Source organism: Elephas maximus, chromosome 5 (genome assembly GCF_024166365.1).
Source record: "Elephas maximus indicus isolate mEleMax1 chromosome 5, mEleMax1 primary haplotype, whole genome shotgun sequence".
Taxonomy (NCBI): Eukaryota; Metazoa; Chordata; class Mammalia; order Proboscidea; family Elephantidae; genus Elephas; species Elephas maximus.
Genome location: NC_064823.1, coordinates 3757452 through 3780674, shown reverse-complemented (window position 1 = coordinate 3780674; position 23223 = coordinate 3757452). Strand labels below are relative to the sequence as shown.

The 23223-nt window shown below is 49.3% G+C and overlaps 1 protein-coding gene across 2 annotated transcripts in view; it reads right to left on the bottom strand.

Annotated features, from left to right (window-relative positions):
* Nucleotides 1-2276: 2276 nt before the first annotated feature.
* The window catches only part of SETD7 (SET domain containing 7, histone lysine methyltransferase), a 69654-nt gene continuing 48707 nt past the window's right edge, over nucleotides 2277-23223 (bottom strand). For both annotated transcript variants that reach the window (XM_049885255.1, XM_049885256.1), the window contains exons 7-8: nucleotides 16253-16410; nucleotides 2277-8357 (exon numbers count right to left, since the gene is read on the bottom strand). In XM_049885255.1, the coding sequence (XP_049741212.1) occupies nucleotides 8177-8357; nucleotides 16253-16410 (339 nt within the window). In that variant the 3' untranslated portion in view covers nucleotides 2277-8176. The remainder of the gene's footprint in view (nucleotides 8358-16252; nucleotides 16411-23223) is intronic.

Here is a 23223-nt window from a genome sequence, read left to right as displayed (position 1 = left end):
CAATGAATTATCGAACCCAGCAGAGAAGTAGAGAGTGCTGTGGGAGGGAAGGTTGGTGTCAGAGTTGGTAAAGATGGTGGAGAGAGGAGGCATGTCTGACCTCCGCCTGATAGTAATCAGCCTGGAGCTGTTGATCTTGATTCTCCTCCCTTGTGAAGTTAGAGGTCAGACGCTGCCCCTACACCGTTCTTACAGACCCAACCAAACACCAAACCCACTGCTGTCGAGTCCATTCCAATTCATAGTGACCGTATAAGACAGAGTAGAACTGCCCCATAGTGTTTCCAAGGAACACCTGGTGGATTTGAACTGCTGACCTTTTGGTTAGCAGCCATAGCTCTTAACCACACCACCAACAGGGTTTCCTTACAGATCCAAAAGCAGATACTTAGTGAGAAGTATTTGTGGTGTGACAACTGAGACCGGAACAAGTGGGTCTTGATCTTCCACATATTACCTGATTCTATAAATCCTTGGATCCATCCTAATCTTAACTCACAAAAGTTGCCTGCTCCTTTATTTTCGGGAGTTTAGCTTCCTAGTTTCCTCAGTTTGTATCAAACTTTAAATCCCACTTCCGCCTCCTCCTCCCAAGAAGGAAGATTACTAATCTTGTGGTTCCAGTCCACGTGTTAGTATGTGAAACCACTTTGCCTTAAAGACCCAGCATGCCGTGGTCCAAGTGTTGAAGCTGGTGTAGGGTCAGTTTTGACCTTGTCATCTCACTTCCTGTTTCCTTCCTTCTGTGTAGCTGGCTGGTGTCTGATAAGATTGAGGATCCAGCCCTGAGGGAGGTAAAAAAAGCAAGAGTTCTCATGGCCTGCTTCAGTTTGAGGCCTAACTGTACCTCACTCACGTAGCCTGGCCCAGCTTTCTGAGTCCACTGCTTTAGGGTCAGGGGCAGAAGGGCCAGCTAATAACGAAGTACTATTTCGACTCCCTTGTCATTTGGCTTTCGTGCTTTGCGAATGTTGTAGGGGAGAGTTTGGGAATGCTGGCTGTGGTTTAGGCTGAAATAAGGGATGCCTGGGTTTCTTGGCTCAAAGTCATCCTAAGAGTGCCAAAATCTTACCACAACACCTAATAAAGTCTCTATGGCTTTTTTAGGCCATCAGTTGAAGTTTCCCATTTTCCCTGATTATCTCATTTACATTTAATCCCCTTAGGATGTCTGTATTAAACTCAATTGTATATTTAATTCATCGATCAAACATGTTTGGCTGATGTTACTAATTGTTCTGGCTTCAGTACACTGAGTAACGCCAAACATATAGCAAACTCCTAACCTTTCTTTACCCCTCTTTAGCTCTTATTGTATGCTTTGAAGGAAACGCTGGTGGTGCAGAGGTTAAGAGCTGCGGCTGCTAACCAAAGGCCTGGCAGTTCAAATCCGCCAGGTGCTCCTTGGAAACTCTATGGGGCAGTTCTACTCTGTCGTGTACAGTCGCTGTGAGTCGAAATCAACTCGACGCCAATGGGTTTTGTTTTTTTTTTTTTTTAATATGCTTTGAAGGGGGCAATGTTGGTTCAGTGGCAGAATCCTTGCCTTCCATGTAGGAGACCTAGGTTCAATTCTTGGCCAATGTACCTTGAGCCAGCATCCATCTGACAGTGGAGGCTTGAGTGTTGCTATGATGCTGAACAGGTTTCAGTGGAGCTTCTAGACTAAGATGGACTGGGAAGAAAGGCTTGGTGATCTACTCCCCAAAATTAGCCCCTGAAAACCCTACGGGTCAAAGCTCATGACCCACAGCTGATCACCCGGGTGGTGCAGGAGCAGGCGTGTTTCCTTTCACTGTACGTGTAAGAATGTCAGTAATGCTTTGAAAATGGGCAATGGTTAGTACAGCTGTCCTTTGGTACCCACAGGGGATTGGTTTCCTGCAGATAACAAAACCTGAGGATGCTAAAGTCCCTTAGATAAAATGCACAGTATTTGCACATAACCTAAGGTCATCCTCCTGTATACTGTAAATCACCTCTAGATTACTTACAATGCCTCACACCAAGTAAACGCTATGTACAGAGTTGTTATACTGTATTATCTAGGGAATAATGACAAGAAAGTCTGTTTTCCCATCCCCCTCAAATATTTTTGATCTATGGTTGGCTGAATCCCAGGCTGCGGAAGCTGCAGACACAGAGGGCTGACTAATATTTTTAAACAACTTAAAGTGTAAAGGTTGCTTAGGTAATTTAAATATGCAGGTAGATAAGGAAACATGGCTGCACTTCTGGCCTTGATGACTAAAAAAGGAAAACGAATGACAGATGATTGTATATTTTGTTTAATACTTGCATTGTTTCTATAGCGCAATTATAGCAATCTTTAAATTTACTTTTCATTACAAATATTTGTCAAGTTTTGTTTCAGAAACATTTTTCCTACTCTCTTGCACATGCACCCACAGACACACTACAAAAAACTCATTCATAACACAGTAAGGGCAAACATTATGCATGTAAACATCTTTCATTAATTTCCCATAATTAAAAAAAAATCATAGAATCATAGATGTTGAATAAGGCTCATAGATTTAGTCCAAATCCCATAAAAGACCAATCAAGGATGCTTGCTAACTGTGATGGGGTTAACTTTTTGTTGCAATCAATGCTGAAAGCTGACCCCCGGCTTTCGATCCTTAAACATACCTCACAACCTATTAAATGCGTTTCAGGATAAAAAGAGAACATAAAAAACTCAGGAGAAAAATTTTTGAAGCAAGGAGCTCAGAACCATGGACATAACTTTCTCAGATGATAAGTAGGCATTACATCATCCCTGTAGTTGCCCAAAACATGAATGAAGATTATAGTAACCCAAAATGTAACCAAGTAGATATGTTAAGATATACCGGCATGTGTGTATATATTGCTAGTATACACAGTGAAAATTTGTCATAAAGTTTATCATTTCATTATACCCAGGACCAAAGTGAAGGGAAAAAAAAAAGCCCACTCAAGTTGAAGATCGTTATTAAGGAGTTTTTCAGTAACAGGCGTTAGGGGAGTTGGGAAGTATGTCCCGGGGATGTGATTGGTCTTGATAGTAAAATGATTTCTAACTGTGTGTAAAGTCACAGACAGAGGAAGCAGGGGTTTTCTGTTCCAAGGACGTCTCCCTCTGGTTGGAAATTTGGCGCATAGGTGCATAGTCTTCCAGAGCTGAGACAGGAAGTGTACTGTGCTGAGATGGGCCCCTTGCCAGCTGCCCTTCTCTCCTTCCTCTCTGTGAGGTGGAGGCCAGGAGGCAGGGATTGCTGACAAAACCGTGAAGTCCCACCCTGAGGTCTAACCCCAACTCCACTGACGGTAGCCTCCCTGACGTGTGTGACAAGGCAGTAAGGGTGGCGGTGGACGGCGGCCAGGAAACCCATTTCAGGGGTTCACATGGCCAAGTCTGGCTTCTGATTCTGCTGCCCTGCAAAGAAAATTGTGCTCGGGATAACTGCACCGGTGTCTCTAATGCCTCTGATTCACTCTCGGCCCCTAAGAGGCCATAGTGATATCACTAAAAGGTGAACACACCTCCATTAGCACCTAACTTACCACCAAGAAGCGGCTGAGGCACTGGGGAAGCCTACAGGCTCTTTCCACATCAAATGCAACAACGCAAGGGCAGTTGCCATGAGTCAGAGTTATTTGTAGGCTTTTTGATTTCTAAAAATCAAAACTGATCTGCATGATATCTCAATAAACTCAGATAATTCCCACCAAAGTTTTTGTAATTTGTTTAAATAGCACTGGAATAATTCAACTTCATTTAAATATATTCATTCTACCATGAAAATATTTCATACAAACATCTATTTACATACAAACACATTAAAATTTGTGAAAAGGATTTCCACCCCTGTGGTTGTATGGCTTGAAATAGTTTCATTGCTTTGAATATGTATGCACACATTTGGCAAAATAAAATCACGAAAATTTAGTATTTTTAAAATAATAATAAAAAAAAAGACATTGAGGCTCCAAATTCCTAAAGGGAAAATTCAAAGAAAAAACAATCTATTAAGGTACCCTGGGTAGATGTAAATTTCATATATTTTGTGAACCTTTGATCTGTGGCAAATGAACATTACAGCTATCAGTCTTGCAACACAGTTTTGCTCGTTTTTCTAAAACAAAAAAGCATTCTTTTAAAAGATGTCTTGATCCTAAATCACTAAGAAACTTTAGGCAACTGTTTTAAAACAAAGCAAAATAGAAAACTAGACCTCTACCTTCTTGGAAGATTTTAAATGCATTTTATAGTGAGTGATTTAAAAATTTTATAGACTAAATGCAAGTTACTTAAGTGCCACATACTGCCTCAATGAGAAGACAACCCTTTATTTCACTGTTCACAGTTACGGCAATTTTAATAGTTACAATTAAATGTTGTAAATGGTTACACTTGGCCCTCGCTGTTGGCCTTTTCAGATGGTTGGTGATAAAGAATCAGTTTTTCAAGTGCGAAGAACCCCCAGAGGACAAAGAGGTTTAACTACAGCCTCAGACAGATTCCAAGAGGTCTTGAAAAACTGATTTCCTTCTTAAGTTTCTCAGGCAGACCAGGGATGAAGCAGGTTAAAATAAGAATAGGTACTATAAAACTCAAGTTATCTTCATGTATCTGCTTTTTATGTCATCATTCCTTTGTATCGGAAATTCAATCCTTGCCATTGTTTTTGTTAGTCCATTCAAATGTCCATTTGGGGACACACTGCAACAGATTAGTTCCTATTCCTAACTCTAACACAAGATATTTCATCATAGAAAAGATGCTAGAGAAGGAAAAAGTCACACAAGGGTTGGACTGAGACAGCTCTGAGTGAAGCTCCTGGAGACTCCTGTAGTGTCACGTACACTCACGAGCACCAGCTGCTTCTGGGGAGGGCCTAAAGCTATCTGTTTATACCCCACCACATGGAACCGTCCACATTTCTGTTGTGATAAGGACGCTGACGAAACCACCAGGTTCAGCTGCTTTCCAGGCATGTTTCCTTCCACAGTGGATTTAAAGATTCAGGAGAAAAATACATTCTGAGACTTTCCCCCTCATCCTTTGGTTTAGACAAGGAATAAACTCTACCATTGTTGACTTCCTCCCTGTTAATTCCTTATGGAACCTCAACCTGCTCAACTTTACCTACATACCAAAAACCAAAACCAAACCAGCTGCCGTTGAGTCAATTCTGACTCATGGCGACCCCCACGTGTCAGACTAGAACTGTGCTCCACAGGGTTTTCAATGGCTGGTTTTTCGGAAGTAGATCACCAGGCCTTTCTTCCGAGGTGCCTCTGGGTGGACTCGAACCTCCAACCTTCCAGTTAGCAGCCGAGTGCGTTAACCATTTGCGCCACCCAGGGACTCCTCCCTACATACTTCTGTTAACCTCAAGCTCCCCTCCCATTCCAACCTTACATTTGAGAATGTGTGTATGTGGAGCAGGGTGGGGAGAGCGGGGCAGACAGAGCAGACAGAGACACAGGAAAATGGATAGAGATACACACAGAGAGGAAATCACCCACAGACAGACGCGCAGAGGCAGTAACAAGCGAATAGAGAACTCGGAACGGGGAGCGAGAGAACGGGAGAGATGTGCTGGGATGCTGTTACACACGGACACCCAGGCTTTCTCATACAAAGAAAGAGGAAAGAGATGTGGTAGGAGAAAGAAGAGCCAGAAGAAATCAGGATGTATTAAGAGCAGGGAGAAAGAGAAGGGCTCAATGTGGGTGTATTCTTTCCCTCTGATTTGTCTGACTCAGAATGTTATCACTTAGCTGGCTAATCACTATTTACAGCTCTTCAAACCCATATATATATATATATATATATATATATATATATAAATTAGAGATTCCTTTGCATGGGAGAGTTAGGACAGAAATTATGCTGCACTACAGCTGTGACCGGAGCACTACCGGCCTCAGGAATGAAGTCATTCTGAGCATAGCTGCGTCCAAGGCATAGCCTGCCATACCCTCTCCCTGACCTGGTTTCACACCCAATTGACTGGGATTAATTAAAGCCATCTTTCTCCTGATGACAGTCACTCACTTTGGGAGACATGAATTAAAGCACCTATCAGAACACAAGTCCAGAATTTCTGCCCACTGGTCACCGTTTACAGAACGGTATCCTTCTGCAGAATAGAAGCGATCCTATCCTGGTGTTTTTTAAAGAAAAAAAATTCGATTGCCTTCTCTTCATGGCAGATCTTTCTGGCAGCCCTGATGACTCCTTCCCATGTGTGAACCATCCGTTTAAGCTTTAAGACAGGGATCTAACTGAACCTCCTGAGACTGCTGCCACCTGGCTGCAAAGCATGTGGGTCGTGCGCCTTGGCACTGTTAGTGCTGAGAAGATGGGCACTCTGGGAAGCCCAGCCTTGCTAACGGAAGGGCCACTTCTGTCCTCGTTGGGAGGGCTGAGTCCTACACTCAGGGGCCTCCTAAACGGAAAGTCTTCTGAATGACTCTGGATCAAGCACTTTTGTTAAATTCTTCCTAAGAGCAAAGTGCAACAGACAAGAAAGAAATAGCCACCTTCGTTCTGCCTGTGTCCTCACTCTTTGCCTGCTCCCAAGTCAGCCGTCTCTAATCAACCAGAGCTCATGACCTGCTGCAGTTTGGAAGGCATTAGCTTTGGAGACAAAAGGACTCAGGCCACAGGTGCTGCCATTGACAGTCACAGGTCGGAGCAACGGCTGCCCTATACACCTACCCAGCTACCTCATCAAGGCGTCCAGAGAAGACACAGCTATGGCATGTGGTGAGGGCACTTACTAAAAACCCCCAAATCTCAGCCTTCATCCAGAGCAATCCCAGATTATGTTACAGACCTAATTAACTAAACTAAAAACAGGGTGGTTTTTCTCCTTATTTCTGCAGCTGTGATTACATAAGGCTTGCAAATGGCTGAAACGCTATTGATATTTTTGCTTTTAAACTATGCAGATGTTACTCTTAATTTACAATGCACTGAAGCAGGGAAGTGCTGCGAAATTACAATAGAGAAGATTTTTAGCTTTAGGGTTTGATTTGTAGCTAGTGCTCAGTGTGTCTGCCTTAACAATATTAAGAAAAAACTTTTAAATTCTGTGTTAGAATTCCAAGTTTGCTATTTGACTTCTGGATTCATTGCACTATGGCATAAGCCAGACTGCTCTGTTATGTACATTTAATGTGTACCCAAGGAGAAAAATTACTAGCACTATTGAAGATACCGCAAAACTGCCACAGAGTTACTGCTTAGGAATATTAATTTCCCTCTTCTTTCTGAAAATATATTACAACTCTTCCATGACTTAATGCAAAGTCAAGTCACTTCTCACATCTTAAAGCAAAAATACCTTTGTTTACACGCGAGAATAATTCTATAATACTCCTCCAGCCTTCTAAGCCGGGTTTTTTATATCAGGACATAATAATGAAAGAATGATCTAGAAAGAGCCATAAAAACCTATACACTGACACAAAATCCATGTGGAAGGTTTTCTCTTGTAAAAGATATCCAAGTTAGGGAATAGGATCGAGGGGTGAAATGAGTCAAAAAGTGGGCTTCTGTTCACTAGGAAAAAAACAAAGCCATCCTATTGCAAGATACAGATCAAAGATTAAAAGGCAAATTATACTACATTGACAGAATATAAAAATGTAGTAATTCTCTACCCTCCATATGGCACATATCAAAGTGTAAGAACACAATTTGCATTGGCCATTGGGAAAAAAAAAACATCATGGAAAAACCACTGACTAAAAATGACTGAAAAGCCCCATTTCCCTTTTTCAGTCTTATCATTTGGCATCTCTGAATGTGGTACAGATTTCGACTTGAACCACCCAAGAACATCACGCTGTCTCATGTCAAACGCTCGACACTACCTCTCAGCAGACCGTTGTTGCAAGGCTAGCTAATTTTAAATCTGGTGTGAGTAATATAGTCGGACCTAGTTAGTATGCAAGAAAGTTGTCACTAACGCAGGACGAGCGGATGTGACGTCACAGCACGAGCAGCCCGGTTGTCCCGAGCGGATGTGACGTCACAGCACGAGGCGCCCTGGTTGTCCCGAGCGGATGTGACGTCACAGCACGAGCAGCCCCGGATGTCCCGTTGTCGGATGAACGTAGTGCATAGATCCAGGTTTCTGTTCCAGGTGTCTGAACCCAAGAGCCACCAGGCCTTTCACTTTTGCTGCGTGGCTTGGAAGGCCTGCAGCTCCACTTGGTACCACTCGGGGGCTTCAGGCCCACTCTTCCCCGGGGGGCTGTGGTCGTAGCCATAGGCAACCGTGAGCTCCTCATCGGCCTCCACAGCGCGGAGAGTGCGGATGCACTTGATGGGTCCAAAACGGGGGTGGACAAACCTAAACATCAAGATGCACACAGTCACCCTCAGGCCAGATCGGGAGGTGAGAAGCAAAGGCTAGTCAGGGCACGGGCAGGGTCACCCTCCTCTGCCCTTCCTTCCCTGGACACCAGGTAGGGACCAGGTGTGGTCCACCGAGCAGCAGCTGCTGCAGGGAGCATGGTACATCAGAAGACCATTGCTGCGGAGACAATTCTGACTCAGGGTGACCCCATGTTACGTCAGAGTAGAACTGCGTTCCACAGGGTTTTCAGTGATCTTTTGGAAGTAGATTACCAGGTCTGTCTTCTGAGGTGAGTCTGGGTGGACTCGAATTTCACACCTTTCAGCTAGCAAATGAGCTCTTAACTGGTTTTGTACCGCACACGGACTCCAGGAGGCTTGTTAGAAAGGTAGAATCTCAGCCCTAGCCCAGACCTACTCAATCAGAATTTGTATTTTAACATCCCCAGGTGATCAAGGTCGATTAACCAGCAAGCAAGGTATGCACCAGTGTAACTGTGTTTACTTACTAATCCATAGTGCACAATTGATGTGGTAAAAAAAACAGGTGAAACTGAGCCCTACAGATCTAGTAAGCACAAGTAAGCCCGTGTCTACCTTGCTTATTGGGTAATCTGTCTCTGCAGGTGATTCACATGGACATTAAAGTTTGAAAAACACTGCTCTACCTTCCTTTTGGAATCCCTAGGTGGTGCTCTGCTGCTAACAGAAAGGTTGGCAGTTCGAGTTCATTCAGAGGTGCCTCGAAAGAACCCAAAAACCCAGTGCCGTCAAGTTGCTTCTGACTCATAGCAACCCTACAGGACAGAGCAGAACTGCCCAATAGAGTTTCCAAGGAGCGCCTGGCGGACTCAAACTGCCGACCTCTTGGTTAGCAGCCGTGGCACTTAACCACTTTGCCACCAGGGTTTAAAAGAGCCACTGAAAACCCTATGGAGCCCCATTCCCCTCTGACCCACACGGGCTCACCATGAGTCGGAGTTGACTCGACGGCAACTGGTCATCTCCCTTTTGGAGGGTATTTGGCACCCTGTATTTATAAACCAGTGGATTGTCATCAACAGTAAAAATTTGTCCTTAATGAGAAATCAGATCCTGTGCAGTCTGTCAGCATTTCAACTCATCTGGCCAAGCCCTGTAGCATCAGATTACCTGGCTGTACCTCAGGGGAAAGGCTTTTTTTTTTTTTCACATTTTATTGTTTTTTTTTAATAATTTTTATTGTGCTTTAAGTGAAAGTTTACAAATCAAGTCAGTCTCTCACATATAAGCTTATATACATCTTACTCCATACTCCCACTTACTCTCCCCCTAATGAGTCAGCCCACTCCCTCCTTCCAGTCTCTCCTTTCGTGACCGTTTTGCCAGTTTCTAACCCTCTCTACCCTCCCATCTCCCCTCCAGACAGGAGATGCCAACACAGTCTCAAGTGTCCACCTGATACAAGTAGCTCATTCCTCATTAGCATCTCTCTCCAACCCATTGTCCAGTCCCTTCCATGTCTGATGAGTTGTCTTCGGGAATGGTTCCTGTCCTGGGCCAACAGAAGGTTTGGGGACCATGACCACTGGGATTCTTCTAGTCTCAGTCAGACCATTAAGTCTGGTCTTTTTATGAGAATTTGAGGTCTGCATCCCACTGTTCTCCTGCTCCCTCAGGGGTTCTCTGTTGTGCTCCCTGTCAGGGCAGTCATCAGTTGTGGCCGGGCACCATCTAGTTCTTCTGGTCTCACGATGATGTAAGTCTCTAGTTCATGTGGCCCTTTCTGTCTCTTGGGCTCTTAGTTATCGTGTGACCTTGGTGTTCTTCATTCTCCTTTGATCCAGGTGGGTTGAGACCAATTGATGCATCTTAGATGGCCGCTTGTTAACATTTAAGACCCCAGACGCCACATTTCAAAGTGGGGTGCAGAATGTTTTCATAATAGAGTTTATTATGCCAATTGACTTAGAAGTCCCCTTAAGCCATGGTTCCCCAAACCCCCGCCCTTGTTCCGCTGACCTTTGAAGCATTCAGTTTATCCCGGAAACTTCTTTGCTTTTGCTCCAGTCCAGTTGAGCTGACTTTGCCTCTATTGAGTATTGTCCTTCCCTTCACCTAAAGAAGTTCTTATCTACTAACTAATCAGTAAATAACCCTCTCCCACCCTCCCTCCCTCCCCGCTCTTGTAGGGGAAAGGCTTTTGGATTTGTCAGAAAAAGCTCTGTGGGTTTTCAAGAGCATAAACCCTGTGTTCCACCCCATACATATAGAGGAAGTATTATTTTCTAGAATAAAAGTAGATGAAGGCTTCCTTCCAGGAGGGAAGTCCAGATTCCTCGGCTAGCTGCTTCTTTAATATTTCCCTGTGAAAGGGACAGTACCTCATCACAGTGACAACTCCTCTCAGACCACTGGGGGGCCTATGCTAAGAGTATATTTATCATCTACAGCAGAACCCTGATCAAAAGAAGGGAAAATGTAGAACAGATTTTTAGCTTATCATGGACTCCAGGCTTTCTGGAGCCATGGAGTCTGGATGAGCCCCTGAAACTACTGCCCTGAGATAATCTTTAAACCTTAAATCAAAAATATCCCGAGTCTTCTTAAAACCGAACAATCGTTTAACTTAACTAGTAAAAGAACATCTGCCTTGAGCATTATGCTGTTTTAAAAACTACTTACATGGGATCAAATTGACAGCAGCAATTCGAAAGATTAGACAGGAACCTTAGGGAGCAGTGAGTTTATGTTAACATGGGGGGAACAATTAAGAAAAGGAGCTCGAGGATGGTTGCACAACTTGAAGAATCTAATGTCACTAAACTGAACATGTAGAAACTGTGGAAACTGTTGAATTGGTGTATGTTTTGCTGTGTATATTCTCAACAACAATAAATAAAATTAAAAAACAAAAACAAAAGACCATGTTCTTCTGCCAACGGCTCCCCACAGGACGACAGGCAGATAACAGACTTAGTCACCTTACAGCTGCTGAAACGACCAGAGACAAATTAGCTTTATTTTTATACGCATCTGGTGAAATCAACCTCATTCATTTATAGTCACATTTTGAATCAGGGACAGCTTAGATACGGAATGAGAAGTTTCCAGGCTAAGTTAGATTGGCACATGGGCATGATAGCCCCCCAAGGGGGGCTCAGTGTATCCCCTACTTGGCTATCATGTTTTGTGGCAGGCACACTTGAGTTGGGGTCAGAAAACTTTGGTGTGAACCTTGGCTCCACTCAGTATTAGTGCATCTCCTTGGAAAGGTCACCTGGTATCTCTCAATCTCATAAAATCATGATAGTACTAGTGATACTTATTCCACACAGTCTTTGTGATGAGAAAACAGGATCTGGCATATAAAGCACCTTGCACAGTGCCTGGTGCGGGCAGTGGTGGTTCAGTGATAGAATTCTGGCACTGCATGTGGGAGACCGGGGTTTGATTCCCAGCCAATGCACCTCACGCTCAGCCGCCACCTGTCTGTCAGTGGAGACCTGCGTGCTGCTATGATGCTGAACAGGCTTCAGCAGAGTTTCCAGACTAAGACTAGAAAGAAAGTTCTGGCGATCTACTTCCAAAATTCAGCCAGTGAAAAGCTGTCATGGATTGAATTACGTCCCCCAGAAATATGTGCCAACTTGGTTAGGCCATGATTCCCAGTACCGTGTGGTTTTCCTCCATCTTGTGATTGTAATTTTATGTTAAAGAGGATTAGCGTGGGATTGTAACACCCTTACGAAGGTCACATCCCTGATCCAATGTAAAGGGAGTTCCCCTGGGATGTGGCCTGACAAGACATAAATAGAAAAGGGAAGGAAGCAGAGAGGGGGACCTCATACCATCAAGAAAGCAATGCGGGAGCAGAGCATGTCCATTGACCCGGGGTCCCTGCATGGAGAAGCTCCTAGTCCCAGGGGAACACTGATGAGAAGACCGACAGGGAGACAATGCCTTCCCCTGGAGCTGACGCCCAGCATTTGGACTTTCAGCTTACTTTAGTGTGAGGAAACAAATTTCTCTTTGTTAAAGCCATCTACTTGTGATATTTCTGTTACAGCAGGACTAGATGACTAAGAAAAAACCCTATGGATCACAATGGTCTGATCCACACCTGATCATGGGGATGGCACAGGACCGGGCAGCATTTTGTGAGTCAGGGAAAACTCAAACACAGCCAACAACAACACAGAGCCTGGCGCAAAGTGAGGGCTCAACTAATATTAGTTACTCTGTGTGTGTGTGTGTGTGTGTGTGTGTGAGTGAGTGAGTGAGAGAGAGCAAGCATGTAAGTGCACAGAACTTCTCAGACTCTACTCCATTACAGAGGAGATCCTGGACCAGGGATTCAGGGATTCCTTATTAAAACCACAGCTCTTTGTCTCTAAATTATAATATTTCACTAAAAAATAATACACCTGAAAGGGAGCTCTGGTTATCATTCTGGTGCACCAAAAAAAAAATCATGTCTTGACTTTCTGGACCTGAGGCTTCTCTTAACGATCCTCTTGTATTGTCATTTTCCTGCTTGCGATCGTTATGTTCGGAGAGTAGTTAATGGGCAGGCTGAAAAGAAACAACTCGAATAATTAATTTCAGGTGCTGACTCTTCAAGGCACAAATGGTTACAGGTGCTTACACCTTCCAGACCTGCATTTCCTCATCTGTGATGGGAGATGGTAATAGGACTTGCCTTACTGAATTCCTGGGAGGCAGTATACTCAAGAATAATACTCAAGAAGTATTTAGCACAGCACCTGACATAAAGAAAACCAAAAAAAAACCACTGCCATTGAGTTGATTTCAACTCATAGTGACCCTACAGGACAGAGCAGGACTGCCCCACGGAGTTTCCAAGGAGTACCTGGTGGAATTGAACTGCCGATCCATTGGTTAGCAGCTATAGCACTTGACCACTATACCAGCAGGGTTTCTGAGGTAAAGAAAGTGCTTAGTAAATGTTAGCTGTACTCAGGGGTTCGAACCAGTTAGTTCCAGTTTGAACCCCTGCTGAGAATTTGCATTTCTAACAAGTTTCCAGGCAAAGCTAATACTGTAGCTAATACCGTTCGTTAGGGACGAATTCTGAGAGCCACTAGTAGAGCAGTGGTTCTCAACATTTCCTATACATAAGAATCACCTGGGCATCTTGTTAAACTGTACATTCTGATTCAGAATATCTGGGGCGGAAAAGCAAATTCTCAGCAGGGGTTTGAACCAGAACGAACCAGTCTGAAGCCCTGGCAGTCAAACCAAGCCTCTGCACCAAGTGGTTTGGCCCCCTGTCAACATGTTACTTATATTTACAGCTAGGAAAAGAAGTTTTGTCTATTTGTACCAGACATTTAAAACAGCTTACAGAAGTGTTGTTTTGCTTATGTCAAAATGTGCATAATACCAAAGATTTTAGGGACAAATGAGTATCATGAATTGGTATCTGACTTTTATATTCAGTTGTTATTCAAACAGTCCACCCATTACCAAAATAAGCAAGATTTGGTCACAATGGGCTTGCAAAAGAAACCTGTAGAGCACAGGGACTGGATTTTGCACAAACAGTACCTTCTCTGGTCTTCTTAGCTCTCTTCTCTTTGGTGAGAAAAGTCACATCCTTATAATGAGATCACTGGACCAATTTGTCTTAAAAAGAAGAGTCTGAGTTGCCTTTATTGCCATTAGTTATCACCACTTTAAAGGACTGTGAAGCTGTGTGCAGCTTGGCCCGATGCTGTGGTCTAGTTCACACTGGCCACGAAAGCCTCGGAGCTAACAGCAGTGTCAGTTTCGTTTCACATGACACATGTCCTTCACCATTTCAACCCACCCCTTAAACAGAAGTCGCAGCTTCAGTGCTTGCTATCAACTGTCAAGAAGAGCAAGTCGCTGCCAGAACAATTTTTAAACCATCTCAAGGATGCAGGAAGGGACATTCTTGAGGACTCTCCAAATCCTGTCAATTTTTCTGCACATCGAATGCACACGATCTGAACTTACTTGTGCTGGGAAGCTGCCACAGCCCACTGACTCCCAGGAAGAACTGGCATTCCCAGGGCAAACGAAAGATAGCAACCACGGTGATATACAGACTCACACCTATCTTTTAAGGAACAATCAAAGAAACCAGAGATGCTTGGCTTTGGGAAGAGAACATTCAGGCAGCACATGAAAACTACTAAAATATTTGCAGGGCTTTCATGCAGAAGAGAGGCCAACATACTACTTAGGACAGAAGGGCCGAGGGCTGGATGTTACAGGGAAAAACCATTTGGGCTTGTTATGGATTGAATTATGTTCCCCATAATAAGTGCTGTAAACCTGCTGGAACCCTGGTGGCGTAGTGGTTAAGTGCTATGGCTGCTAACCAAAAGGTGGGCAGTTTGAATCCACCAGGTGCTCCTTGGAAACTCTATGGAGCAGTTCTACCCGGTCCTATAGGGCTGCTATGAGTCAGAATCGACTCAACAGCAATGGGTTTTGGTTTTGCTTATGCCTGTGGTTGGAGCCTCAGTGACACAGTGGTTAAGAGCTCGACTGCTAGCCAAAAGGTCAGCAGTCCGAATCCACCAGCCGCTCCTTGGAAACCCTAGGGGCAGTTCTACTCTGTCCTATAGGGTCGTTATGAGTCGGAACTGACTTGACCGCACCTAACAACAACCACAAAGATAACTAACACAGGGCTCAAAAGAAAGAACTTTCTAACCACCGGAGCCCAAAAGCTAATTTCATAATTTCTACTTCAGTCGGTCTAGCTAGCTGCCTTTGAGGGTAATAGCAAGCCACCCAAATGATGGAGGTTTTCAAGCACAGGTTCAGGGAACAGCTAAAAGGAGAGGCTCAAACCCTGAGAGGCTGGTAGGATTATTTGATTTTGAGATATAACTGACATATCACTAAATTCACCATGTTAAAGTGTACAACTCAGTGGTGTTTAGTGTTCATAAGCTGTGTGACCATTTCATCACCCACAAAGGAAACCCCTCTACTCATTAGCAGTCACTCTTCGTTCCCCAAGCCCCTCAGCACCTGCGACCACTAACACACTTTCTGTCTCTATGGATTTGCCTGTTCTGGACACTTCACATAAATGGAATCATATACTCTCTGGTCCTTTGTGACTGGCATCCATGTCGTAGCACGTATCAGAACTTCATTCCTTTTTATTGCCAATTAATAGAGACTATCTGATTTTATAAGGAACCCTGCTGGCCCAGTGGTTAAGTGCTCGGCTGCTAACCTACAGGTCAGCGATTCGAATCCACCAGCTACTCCACAGGAGAAAGACGTGGCAATCTGCTTCCGTAAAGATTTAGAGCCTTGGAAACCCTATGGGGCAGCTCTACTCTGTCCTTATAGGGTCACTAGGAGTCAGAATCGACTCAATGGCAATGCATTTGGTTTTGTGTCTTATTTGATTATATAGGTCTCTTCCAATACCGAGACCTCGTATCCTAGGCTTAGGATTTTATTTTTCTCCTTCCTTTTGCATCATAAAAGGTTTCCCTAATTTTCTCCATTGTGCAGAGTAATTTCAATTTTTACTATTATTTTCAATAACACTATCTTTCATTTTCCAAATGAGAAAATTGAAGGACAAGAAAAGCAACAATAAAATGGTAACCTCTAAGCATAATATTTCCGCAGCATTTTAACTCTTCCATACACTTTTCCATTTCTTAGCTCGCCACGGCCAGAGAGTGGGGGACTTTAGACTCTGAGTCTCAAGTCGTAACCTGAAGCCTGCGGCACCTCTGTCTTCAGTTATTCTGGTGGCATAGCCTTTGAGGACATCCTCAAATTCAAGGCCATTCTTGACCTGAGGGCGGACAAAGACCTTTTGCATGGCCCCTCCAGACCCACAAGCATGAACCGGAAGCTGACGCCAGGGCTCGGTGTCATACTTACATATCATAAATGCAGTTTGGAGTAAAGGAGTGATTTGCCTTGTGTCCCAAGGAGGCACAGTACTTGGATATGTGGTTGTAGGGCTCAGGCACGTCAATGACCGTCTCTTCATCGAGGGAGAGAGTGTTCCCATTAAAGGCCCAGTCCCTGCTATCAACCTGCCAGAAAATAAGAAATCAAGCATCAGAGAGGACCTTTCTCCCAAGAGCTCAAAGGATGTCAAAGATATTTATTCATTTATCCTTAATGTAAAATTTCTGATTTGATGGCTAAACCAAAAAATCTGTTGCCGTCGAGTCGATTCTGACTCATAGCGATCCTTTAGGACAGAGTAGAAATGCCCCACAGGGTTTCCAAGAAGCGCCTGGTGGATTCAAACTGCTGACCTTATAGTTAGCACCCATAGCTCATAACCACTACGCCATGGCTAGGGATGTGAAAAGAGCCTAGGGTATCCCTCCACTCATTGATGGTGACAACGGCAAATTTGGGCAGCTTCAGGCAGTTTGGCTTAGTATATATTGATTTTTCCCCTTATTTAAAAAGGATTTAAAGTCCCTTACAGAAACACAACCAGGTAACTTGAGTTAAAATAAGTGAGGAAGATGAGGCAAAGGGAAACCAAAAGCAAGAACATCAGTCGGAACCAGAAACCTAAGAAAGCTCTTCAAGGAAGTCACCACCAACCGGACCAGCAGAGCCCGTCACCAGTTAACCAGCTGACTCCGACTCACGGCGACCCACACGCGTCAGAGTAGAACTGTGCTCCGCAGAGCCCGTCACCAGTTAACCAGCTGACTCCGACGCACGGTGACCCACATGCCTCAGGGTAGAACTGTGCTCCGCAGAGCCCGTCACGAGTTAACCAGCTAACTCCGACGCACGGCGACCCACACGCCTCAGGGTAGAACTGTGCTCCGCAGAGCCCGTCACCAGTTAACCAGCTGACTCCGACGCACGGGGACCCACACGCGTCAGAGTAGAACTGTGCTCCGCAGAGCCCGTCGCCAGTTAACCAGCTGACTCCGACGCACGACGACCCACACGCGTCAGAGTAGAACTGTGCTCCGCAGAGCGCGTCGCCAGTTAACCAGCTGACTCCGACGCACGGTGACCCACACGCCTCAGGGTAGAACTGTGCTCCGCAGAGCCCCGACGCACGGCGACCCACACGCCTCAGGGTAGAACTGTGCTCCGCAGAGCCCGTCGCCAGTTAACCAGCTGACTCCGACGCACGGCGACCCACACGCGTCAGAGTAGAACTGTGCTCCGCAGAGCCCGTCGCCAGTTAACCAGCTGACTCCGACGCACGACGACCCACACGCCTCAGGGTAGAACTGAGCTCCGCAGAGCCCGTCACCAGTTAACCAGCTGACTCCGACGCACGGCGACCCACACGCCTCAGGGTAGAACTGTCCTCCGCAGAGCCCGTCGCCAGTTAACCAGCTGACTCCGACTCACGGCGACCCACACGCGTCACGGTAGAACTGTCCTCCGCAGAGCCCGTCGCCAGTTAACCAGCTGACTCCGACTCACGGCGACCCACACGCGTCACGGTAGAACTGTCCTCCGCAGAGCCCGTCGCCAGTTAACCAGCTGACTCCGACTCACGGCGACCCACACGCGTCACGGTAGAACTGTCCTCCGCAGAGCCCGTCGCCAGTTAACGAGCTGACTCCGACTCACGGCGACCCACACGCGTCACGGTAGAACTGTCCTCCGCAGAGCCCGTCGCCAGTTAACCAGCTGACTCCAACTCACGGGGACCCACACCCGTCACGGTAGAACTATGCTCCGCAGAGCCCGTCGCCAGTTAACCAGCTGACTCCGACTCACGGCGACCCACACGCGTCACGGTAGAACTGTCCTCCGCAGAGCCCGTCGCCAGTTAACCAGCTGACTCCGACTCACGGCGACCCACACGCGTCACGGTAGAACTGTCCTCCGCAGAGCCCGTCGCCAGTTAACCAGCTGACTCCGACTCACGGCGACCCACAGGCGTCACGGTAGAACTGTCCTCCGCAGAGCCCGTCGCCAGTTAACCAGCTGACTCCGACTCACGGCGACCCACACGCGTCACGGTAGAACTGTGCTCCGCAGAGCCCGTCGCCAGTTAACCAGCTGACTCCGACTCACGGCGACCCACACGCCTCAGGGTAGCACTGTCCTCCGCAGAGCCCGTCGCCAGTTAACCAGCTGACTCCGACTCACAGCGACCCACACGCGTCACGGTAGAACTGTGCTCCGCAGAGCCCGTCGCCAGTTAACCAGCTGACTCCGACTCACGGCGACCCACACGCGTCACGGTAGAACTGTGCTCCGCAGAGCCCGTCGCCAGTTAACCAGCTGACTCCGACTCACGGCGACCCACACGCGTCACGGTAGAACTGTCCTCCGCAGAGCCCGTCGCCAGTTAACCAGCTGACTCCGACTCACGGCGACCCACACGCGTCACGGTAGAACTGTGCTCCGCAGAGCCCGTCGCCAGTTAACCAGCTGACTCCGACTCACGGCAACCCACACGCGTCACGGTAGAACTGTCCTCCGCAGAGCCCGTCGCCAGTTAACCAGCTGACTCCGACTCACGGCGACCCACAGGCGTCACGGTAGAACTGTCCTCCGCAGAGCCCGTCGCCAGTTAACCAGCTGACTCCGACTCACGGCGACCCACACACGTCACGGTAGAACTGTCCTCCGCAGAGCCCGTCGCCAGTTAACCAGCTGACTCCGACTCACGGCGACCCACACGCGTCACGGTAGAACTGTCCTCCGCAGAGCCCGTCGCCAGTTAACCAGCTGACTCCGACTCACGGCGACCCACACGCGTCACGGTAGAACTGTGCTCCGCAGAGCCCGTCGCCAGTTAACCAGCTGACTCCGACTCACGGCGACCCACACGCGTCACGGTAGAACTGTCCTCCGCAGAGCCCGTCGCCAGTTAACCAGCTGACTCCGACTCACGGCGACCCACACGCGTCACGGTAGAACTGTGCTCCGCAGAGCCCGTCGCCAGTTAACCAGCTGACTCCGACTCACGGCGACCCACACGCGTCACGGTAGAACTGTCCTCCGCAGAGCCCGTCGCCAGTTAACGAGCTGACTCCGACTCACGGCGACCCACACGCGTCACGGTAGAACTGTCCTCCGCAGAGCCCGTCGCCAGTTAACCAGCTGACTCCAACTCACGGGGACCCACACGCGTCACGGTAGAACTATGCTCCGCAGAGCCCGTCGCCAGTTAACCAGCTGACTCCGACTCACGGCGACCCACACGCGTCACGGTAGAACTGTCCTCCGCAGAGCCCGTCGCCAGTTAACCAGCTGACTCCGACTCACGGCGACCCACACGCGTCACGGTAGAACTGTCCTCCGCAGAGCCCGTCGCCAGTTAACCAGCTGACTCCGACTCACGGCGACCCACACGCGTCACGGTAGAACTGTCCTCCCCAGAGCCCGTCGCCAGTTAACCAGCTGACTCCGACTCACGGCGACCCACACGCGTCACGGTAGAACTGTGCTCCGCAGAGCCCGTCGCCAGTTAACCAGCTGACTCCGACTCACGGCGACCCACACAGGTCACGGTAGAACTGTCCTCCGCAGAGCCCGTCGCCAGTTAACCAGCTGACTCCGACTCACGGCGACCCACACGCGTCACGGTAGAACTGTCCTCCGCAGAGCCCGTCGCCAGTTAACCAGCTGACTCCGACTCACGGCGACCCACACGCGTCACGGTAGAACTGTGCTCCGCAGAGCCCGTCGCCACTTAACCAGCTGACTCCCACTCACGGCGACCCACACGCGTCACGGTAGAACTGTCCTCCGCAGAGCCCGTCGCCAGTTAACCAGCTGACTCCGACTCACGGCGACCCACACGCGTCACGGTAGAACTGTCCTCCGCAGAGCCCGTCGCCAGTTAACCAGCTGACTCCGACTCACGGCGACCCACACGCGTCACGGTAGAACTGTCCTCCGCAGAGCCCGTCGCCAGTTAACGAGCTGACTCCGACTCACGGCGACCCACACGCGTCACGGTAGAACTGTCCTCCGCAGAGCCCGTCGCCAGTTAACCAGCTGACTCCAACTCACGGGGACCCACACCCGTCACGGTAGAACTATGCTCCGCAGAGCCCGTCGCCAGTTAACCAGCTGACTCCGACTCACGGCGACCCACACGCGTCACGGTAGAACTGTGCTCCGCAGAGCCCGTCGCCAGTTAACCAGCTGACTCCGACTCACGGCGACCCACACGCGTCACGGTAGAACTGTGCTCCGCAGAGCCCGTCGCCAGTTAACCAGCTGACTCCGACTCACGGCGACCCACACGCGTTACGGTAGAACTGTGCTCCGCAGAGCCCGTCGCCAGTTAACCAGCTGACTCCGACTCACGGCGACCCACACGCGTCACGGTAGAACTGTCCTCCGCAGAGCCCGTCGCCAGTTAACCAGCTGACTCCGACTCACGGCGACCCACAGGCGTCACGGTAGAACTGTCCTCCGCAGAGCCCGTCGCCAGTTAACCAGCTGACTCCGACTCACGGCGACCCACACGCGTCACGGTAGAACTGTGCTCCGCAGAGCCCGTCGCCAGTTAACCAGCTGACTCCGACTCACGGCGACCCACACGCCTCAGGGTAGCACTGTCCTCCGCAGAGCCCGTCGCCAGTTAACCAGCTGACTCCGACTCACAGCGACCCACACGCGTCACGGTAGAACTGTGCTCCGCAGAGCCCGTCGCCAGTTAACCAGCTGACTCCGACTCACGGCGACCCACACGCGTCACGGTAGAACTGTGCTCCGCAGAGCCCGTCGCCAGTTAACCAGCTGACTCTGACTCACGGCGACCCACACGCGTTACGGTAGAACTGTGCTCCGCAGAGCCCGTCGCCAGTTAACCAGCTGACTCCCACTCACGGCGACCCACACGCGTCACGGTAGAACTGTCCTCCGCAGAGCCCGTCGCCAGTTAACCAGCTGACTCTGACTCACGGCGACCCACACGCGTCACGGTAGAACTGTGCTCCGCAGAGCCCGTCGCCAGTTAACCAGCTGACTCCGACTCACGGGGACCCACACGCCTCAGGGTAGCACTGTCCTCCGCAGAGCCCGTCGCCAGTTAACCAGCTGACTCCGACTCACAGCGACCCACACGCGTCACGGTAGAACTGTGCTCCGCAGAGCCCGTCGCCAGTTAACCAGCTGACTCCGACTCACGGCGACCCACACGCGTCACGGTAGAACTGTGCTCCGCAGAGCCCGTCGCCAGTTAACCAGCTGACTCCGACTCACGGCGACCCACACGCGTCACGGTAGAACTGTGCTCCGCAGAGCCCGTCGCCAGTTAACCAGCTGACTCCGACTCACGGCGACCCACACGCGTCACGGTAGAACTGTCCTCCGCAGAGCCCGTCGCCAGTTAACCAGCTGACTCCGACTCACGGCGACCCACACGCGTCACGGTAGAACTGTCCTCCGCAGAGCCCGTCGCCAGTTAACCAGCTGACTCCGACTCACGGCGACCCACACGCGTCACGGTAGAACTGTGCTCCGCAGAGCCTGTCGCCAGTTAACCAGCTGACTCCGACTCACGGCGACCCACACGCCTCAGGGTAGCACTGTCCTCCGCAGAGCCCGTCGCCAGTTAACCAGCTGACTCCGACTCACAGCGACCCACACGCGTCACGGTAGAACTGTGCTCCGCAGAGCCCGTCGCCAGTTAACCAGCTGACTCCGACTCACGGCGACCCACACGCGTCACGGTAGAACTGTCCTCCGCAGAGCCCGTCGCCAGTTAACCAGCTGACTCCGACTCACGGCGACCCACACGCGTCACGGTAGAACTGTCCTCCGCAGAGTCCGTCGCCAGTTAACCAGCTGACTCCGACTCACGGCGACCCACACGCGTCACGGTAGAACTGTCCTCCGCAGAGCCCGTCACCAGTTAACCAGCTGACTCCGACTCACGGCGACCCACACGCGTCACGGTAGAACTGTGCTCCGCAGAGCCCGTCGCCAGTTAACCAGCTGACTCCGACTCACGGCGACCCACACGCGTCACGGTAGAACTGTCCTCCGCAGAGCCCGTCGCCAGTTAACCAGCTGACTCCGACTCACGGCGACCCACACGCGTCACGGTAGAACTGTCCTCCGCAGAGCCCGTCGCCAGTTAACCAGCTGACTCCGACTCACGGCGACCCACACGCGTCACGGTAGAACTGTCCTCCGCAGAGCCCGTCGCCAGTTAACGAGCTGACTCCGACTCACGGCGACCCACACGCGTCACGGTAGAACTGTCCTCCGCAGAGCCCGTCGCCAGTTAACCAGCTGACTCCAACTCACGGGGACCCACACGCGTCACGGTAGAACTATGCTCCGCAGAGCCCGTCGCCAGTTAACCAGCTGACTCCGACTCACGGCGACCCACACGCGTCACGGTAGAACTGTCCTCCGCAGAGCCCGTCGCCAGTTAACCAGCTGACTCCGACTCACGGCGACCCACACGCGTCACGGTAGAACTGTCCTCCGCAGAGCCCGTCGCCAGTTAACCAGCTGACTCCGACTCACGGCGACCCACACGCGTCACGGTAGAACTGTCCTCCCCAGAGCCCGTCGCCAGTTAACCAGCTGACTCCGACTCACGGCGACCCACACGCGTCACGGTAGAACTGTGCTCCGCAGAGCCCGTCGCCAGTTAACCAGCTGACTCCGACTCACGGCGACCCACACGGGTCACGGTAGAACTGTCCTCCGCAGAGCCCGTCGCCAGTTAACCAGCTGACTCCGACTCACGGCGACCCACACGCGTCACGGTAGAACTGTGCTCCGCAGAGCCCGTCGCCAGTTAACCAGCTGACTCCGACTCACGGCGACCCACACGCGTCACGGTAGAACTGTCCTCCGCAGAGCCCGTCGCCAGTTAACCAGCTGACTCCGACTCACGGCGACCCACACGCGTCACGGTAGAACTGTGCTCC